At 44.1% G+C, this 6,382-nt stretch overlaps 1 protein-coding gene across 1 annotated transcript; it reads left to right on the top strand.

The window, feature by feature from the left end:
• The first annotated feature begins 393 nt into the window (after window positions 1-393).
• On the top strand, window positions 394-4,432 carry LOC119361988 (protein ATAF2-like). The gene is made up of 6 exons (XM_037627165.1): window positions 394-524; window positions 1,563-1,741; window positions 2,119-2,366; window positions 2,458-2,619; window positions 2,991-3,315; window positions 3,743-4,432. Exons 2-6 carry the CDS (start codon window positions 1,570-1,572, stop codon window positions 4,012-4,014), a joined length of 1,179 nt encoding a protein of 392 aa, XP_037483062.1. The 5' UTR covers window positions 394-524; window positions 1,563-1,569; the 3' UTR covers window positions 4,015-4,432.
• The last annotated feature ends 1,950 nt before the right edge of the window (window positions 4,433-6,382 follow it).

Here is a 6,382-nt window from a genome sequence, read left to right as displayed (position 1 = left end):
GCTTCTAGTCCCCAGCACACATGCATGCACGCGGCATGAACAGTGAAAATCCAAAAACAACAACAAACATTTGCTTAGTGTTCTGGCCGCAAGAAAATCTTGGTGGTGAAATGACATTCATGGGTGCGCGGACAAAAATAATAATAATGCCAGTGCTCGAAAATGCTTTAAAAAAGAGTTATTTTGGAGCATGGACTACCATCATAAAACTTTGCACACACGTGAAACACTTGTCAAATGACATGTGGGCCCCACCCATGCCCTGTCCCACCCGTCCAGGTGCGGAGCCGGCCCATCTGGCAGATGGACAAATTGCACCAGTCAACGAGGGAGTCTTGCCCACGGGGATATAATAACTGACGCTTTCGCCCACGCGGCCGCCCACGCCTACCTGACCGCTGGTACACTGGCACGCGTCCCTCTCGCTCCCTTCGCCCCCGACTCCGGCAGACGGCAGCCACCGCCGCCACCACCGCCGTGCTGGCACAGGCCACGCCACCCACGTCGCCGCGCTTCGATTCCGGGTGAGCAAATCCTCCCATCCCCCCTCCCGCTTTGGGCAGATCCGCCCATTCCCGTGAGGTTTAGCCGCTCCTGTCCTTGGTTCAGGGCCGGGATTTGTAGTCGGGGCAGGCCGCCTCGGCGGCGGGCGTCGCGCGCGTGCTTGTTCTGTGGGGAGGGGGTCAGGTTCTTGATTCGGCGCCGTTCAGGTAGCGGGACATTCGGGGGCGATTCTTGGCTCATCCGGAGCGGCGCCCTACGATTCGCGCGTGTTCCTGCCTTCGTGAATCTGGTAGGGCTTGTTATCTACGAAGTACCGCGTGGTTTGTTTGGGGGAGATTTTTCGCCTGGCGCCATGCGGGGAAGAGAACAGGGGCATTTTGCTCTGCTTCTGTTCCGAGTCATCCTCTATTTTCGCCTGGGTTCATGCGCGGAATGGCTCGCTCGGATGTTTCTTGGGCGTTCTTGGACCTGCTGTTTGTCTCTGGATGTTTGATTTTGTTGGTCTTTGCAGAAGGATCATAACTGTATTCGTTTCTTGTCCGCGTAAATGAACTGTGATAAAGAAAATAAAGTGCATGCCTGTGCGTGCTCTGTTCTTGTCTCTCTGTCCCTCTGATTTTACCCCAGCCAACACTGGCTCCCATGAGTGCAGTAGGTTTCTTCTAGCAAACAAACTGCAGTAGGGGTGTAGATTGCTCTGTCACCTTTCATGTCAGGATCCACTGTCTGATGAATCTTTCTGCCACCAAAGTTGAATTGTATTTCTCCGAGCCCTGAGAAATGGAACCTTTGTTATGATGGTGCTGGACTTTGTGAATTTGTGTTTGTTTTAACTGATAACCTTCAATTTTCTCACTCACTGGAAACGATGTACTGTTCACACTTTTGCAATGGAGCATCATCATTTGATCTGAAGGAAATGCAAGCGAATTAATTTCCTACAGCACTAGCATTTTAGGCAATTTTAGACATGGCATAGTGTTAAGCATTGCGTGTTTGCTAGAGATGTCACGTGTCTCGTTTTATAGCTCCTTGCTGAAGCTGGACATCTTTTCCAGGACAATCATGTGTCCGCCACTTGGTACACCAACAGGAATGAACTACAGTATCAGTGATTCTTGGAGCGATGAGGAACTTGTGCGATTCTTAGCAGAGAGGAAGGCCGAGGACTCCCTGCCAGAGAACGTACTTGTGGGCATGGACCTTACTCTCATTCATCCACTCGACTCCTCCCCTGGTTAGTACCTAGTGATGCACAAGATAATAATTATGATATGTAAATGGTGCTGTAGATACTCCTGCAGCCTGAATTCATGCTGTTATTCACTATGTTGTACTTGCTTCTGCGAGAATGATTATATTGTACTTAATCCAGTTGTTTTAGGTACTTTTGGATAAACTGCACATAGCTGATAAGTCTCTAGCATAAAGCAGCAACTTACTACCTTATCAAAACTTGTTAGCATGTAGTTTGAGTATTTAATTTGGTTAATTCTGTGGTTGTGTTTGACTAGGTATTATTTCCCCTTTCTGACATCCATGTGTTTGCCTTAAATCCGTGCTAATTCTAATTGAGTTGCTACTAGATACATGACAAGATAACTCATCTTACAGGGAACATATGGTACCTGAACCAGTCAGATGATCAGCAGCCCTATGGCAATGGCGAGTCAGATATTAGAAAGGCAAAAGGTGGATACTGGAAGTGCATAGATGTTCTCAGAATACCAACAAGTAAATCTACTGCTGGTGTGAAATTTAGTCTGGAGTTTTATGAAGGCGAAGCACCATCTGGTAAGAGAACTCAGTGGTTGATGCATGAATATCTGGTAGAACAGAATGACGAAGCTAATGTACAACAGGTAGCCCATGTTTCTCCCTGATTAAAAGTTACACACATGTACCTAGCTATCAACCAGGGTCGATGACTGACGCCTTCGGTATTCCTGGCAGGAGTACAAGTCTTTGTGTACAATATTCATGCAGGGGAGCAAAAAGTTAAATACTGAAGATGAACTGCTATCTCTGAGTACTAATGCTCCTAGTGATCACTTGGAATCTTATCTTCAATATCTTGCTGACATGGAAGAGCAGAATGTTGCAGTAAACTCAAAGGTATATCATAATTTCTTTTTTCTACAATGTATCAATGTTTAGCATTTGCAGTACCACCTGCTCTCTGTTTGTCCTTATGCTAGGATAAATTATATGGTCTGGATTGTTTGAACTCTTTGCTGCTTTTTCATTTTAAATTGGAAAGTAGTTTCCCAGGATCCTCTTATTGTAAATCACCTCTTTATTTGAAGAATCAGTCTTGCAGATTCTTGGATTCATTCAAAAACCATACGAAAAAATGTAGCTTATCAGGGTATTCAACTTCGTGCCATTCACTGCTTACTAGTTTTCTGCAATATAAACTCAATGGTATGTCATTTATGTTAGTTTGACCTGTAATCTTGATGAATCCCTCAATTTACATATGTCAGATTGTATCTTCAAGCCAGCAAAATAGCTCTTCAATAGAAGGAAAGGACATTTATGAAGATTATAGTACTGCAGATGGCGTAGATTTTGTGAATGCTCTTGCTAATGAGGACTACATAGAAATGAAAGATCTATTAAGCTCAGATGGCTCTGCATCGACTTCCGAATTTTCAAGTAGACGGTCTGAAGAGTACTTTGACTCTGATGCATTACTGAGAGAGCTTTTGAATGACCAAAACACAACTAGAGAAATACATCAGGACTGCAACCATAACATAGCTGGACCTACTAAATCTGATTGCGTGGTTATCAGTCCACCAGAACAAGGTAAGATGACACTTGCCTCACTTGTTTTGAATTTAAGAGGTTTCTTTAGATCCTCGTGTAGTATGTTCCCAAAACTTTGTGAGTGTAGCCACACGAAGAATCTTTTAGAAACCTAGAACAGTTAAATTTTGCAACTATGAAGTCCCACTGTAATGTACCCACATGATGAATGAGTCTATGGAACTTTCAGCAAAGCCAGTTTGGCAATTACAGTTAGTCCCACTGTGTGGCCTTTTTCTCCTGGGAGGGCTGGGGTTGGTTTGTCAATGCTATTAGTTATTGAGATTATAACAGTAATATGTAACTGGATGTTCGTTTACTCTAGTCTAGACAGTTACAGTACTATAGATAAGACCCTCTGTTTTTTCTTTCCCCTGTCTCTACAATAGTTTGCTGACAAGTGAAGTTAATGCATCTGTACTTACAGGGTTGGTTCACAACCATGATAATGGTGCCATGGTGGCTGGAACATCACTGGAAAAGGCAGCGTCAGATTCTGAAAGAGATCAACATTCAAACGAGCAGTGTCTGGATCCCCATCCTCCTGTGTCTTCATGTTCTTCAAACAGCCATGTAGAACAAAGCCATTCAAATGGTTCCAGTAGCTCGCATGGAAGCTCGACGTCTCCCAGGAGAAATCGATCTATCGGCAAACTTGGAAAGATAGGGAAGAAGTACTGCTGCTTGGGATCATTCTAGTCCCCTGCATAGCATTTCATCTATTTTGTACAGGATGGGACATAGGCAAGTCAAGTTTTCCTCTTGAGCTGTGCAACATAGGACATACCATGCCATGTCATTCGGACCTTGACCGGTCACCTGAACAAAGTGTTGATGGATCTTCTGGCAGAACGAGGCGACGTTCCGAAGCAGCATGAGAAAACACTTCATATAGTGTGAGGCACTATGTCATGACACTGATGATTCTGCTGAACTGAGTTGAGGCTCTTATATTGTTTGATCGATGATGCCAGTTCTGTTATCGATTCTTACCTTTGTTCAGTGCAATGAGTTCAGTTGCGGTTTCCGACTCTCATCAGCCCCTCTCATTCGTGAATTCTATTGAAAAATTTTGTGCAATGTAATTTAACCTTTTAGTAAGTGATACTAACGTGTATCTACATGTCAGAATGCGAACCGAATGTGCACAACTATTTGCAATGACTTAACGTGCACAACTATTTGCAATGACTGGGTTTCATCAGGAATCACTGGGTCCTGATTCCTAGATCTATTAGCTCTGTGGAGCCAGCAACTTGGTAAGTTCGCCATGTTAGTGCTTTACTCCTGGTGTGGGATGCGCTGATGCTGGGCACTGTCATGCCGATGGCGCTGGCGCAGTAACATACATCTATCTATTTTGTTTCCTTTAGGGTCTAGTCCTTGGCAATTCATCATAAAAAGAATGTGTTGCCACATAATCACCTCCAAAAGACAAGTTTATTTCTTTCTAAAAGGTGTTGTGTATTAATTAAGAAATAGAACTGTCATTGCAACCGCGCAAAGGCAGGCTCAACAGGCAGGTCGGCATTGAACCTCGCAACACGCTGGACCTTACAATCCCGCAAACATTAGTTTTATTTGAACACCCCCGGTTTATAGGTCCTCCTGACATAACTACCAGTTTTAGTTTTTGCCTGAATTCTGGCCTTGCACTTCTGCTATTTTTCTTCTATGGATTTGGACACATTTGGAGTGAACCCATCATGCTCCCCGGTACTTTTCTACCAGCTGGCTTGTCCTAGACGACAAATAGACATCATACTTGTTGTTCATTGTTGTCTACCGAACCAGATCCATTGGTGACCTGTAGATACGTTCTTATTCACACCTTTTAGATTGATGTCATGAAAGGCTAAGCTAAAGTAGGGTCGAATAACCGATTCGGCATGAAACTGACTCCCGATGCTTCATAATCCTACCATATTGACATGTCTTGTTTCAATGGCATTGCTAGCGGGAGGCTACTTCCTAAATGTCCTAGAGCATGTCACATCTTGCTCTTATAGGGAGGGAGGGAGGGAGGGAGAGAGAGAGAGGGGGAGAGAGATCTTGCTCTTATAGGTAGAGAGAGAGAGAGATATGTGTCGTCTTGGGTTGCACATGGGGCATTATGGTGCAAACAGTCAATATAACCAGAAATGAAAAAAAATATACTATTTAAACCTGCAAACAAATTCATGCATGTTCTAGATATGCATGAAGTTTGAAGGATCGGGAAACTCTAAAGGGAAGGTACCTCCAACCCAAAAGAATGTATCAGAATCTGCACCCCAAAAGCATGACTCGGTTTCATCCGGAATATAATGTTAGCTGGGCCCCGAATCAGTTATGTTCCATGGAGTCAACAACTTGTTGAATTTGTGATGTCGGTGCTTTACTGCCAATCTTGCATCTCGTCTAGTAAGATTAGTACACTTAAGGCATCTCTAGTCATCTTGGTGTGTACTTTTGTAGTTGCTAATGGTCCCTCCATTTTATGAGTGAGTAAGATGCTTACATGCAAAAGAGAAACGTTTGTCGCAGGGCCATAGTTTGGTAAAGCAGCCGCAAAAGAGAAAATTTTGGATGAATATTGTGCCACTTCATGTCCATTGGTTAGTGCAGCAAACTCATCTATTTTCTTCAGTCCGAATACAGATGTGGATAACAAAGTGGATGTGTGCCAGATACTTGATATGATGACTGAATCTCTCTCTGATAAATATTTGGGTCTCCGGATTGATTGCCTCAAACGTCTCATAGAGAGAATATAGAAACTTGTTAATGATTGGAAGGAAAGAACACTATCTTATGGTTGTAGAGAGGGGACACTAGTAGAAAAACACCAAATAGACCCGGTTCGTAAGGGTCTTTAGTCCCGGTTCATGAACCGGGACTAATGGGTCGTTACTAATACCTCTACCCATTAGTCCCGGTTCAAACACGAACCGGGACCAATGTGCCTCCACGTGGCCCTGTGCGCCGAGCCCAGTCAGGGGGCCTTTGGTCCCGGTTGGTGGCTCCAACCGGGACCAAAAGGCATCTACGCGTCAGCATTCCAGTGGCTGGGGTTTTTGTTTTTTTT

Source organism: Triticum dicoccoides, chromosome 2B, assembly GCF_002162155.2.
Source record: "Triticum dicoccoides isolate Atlit2015 ecotype Zavitan chromosome 2B, WEW_v2.0, whole genome shotgun sequence".
Taxonomy (NCBI): Eukaryota; Viridiplantae; Streptophyta; class Magnoliopsida; order Poales; family Poaceae; genus Triticum; species Triticum dicoccoides.
The sequence above is the reverse complement of the archived record's forward strand: the minus strand, read 5'-3'. Positions and strand labels throughout refer to the sequence as shown.

Bases quoted from the DNA above. Each gene is read 5' to 3' on its own strand.
- LOC119361988 (XM_037627165.1), top strand. From the start codon at position 1,570: ATGTGTCCGCCACTTGGTACACCAACAGGAATGAACTACAGTATCAGT. The intron at 2,367-2,457 runs GTAGCCCATGTT...TATTCCTGGCAG, and splicing joins ACGAAGCTAATGTACAACAG to GAGTACAAGTCTTTGTGTAC. The intron at 3,316-3,742 runs GTAAGATGACAC...CTGTACTTACAG, and splicing joins TATCAGTCCACCAGAACAAG to GGTTGGTTCACAACCATGAT.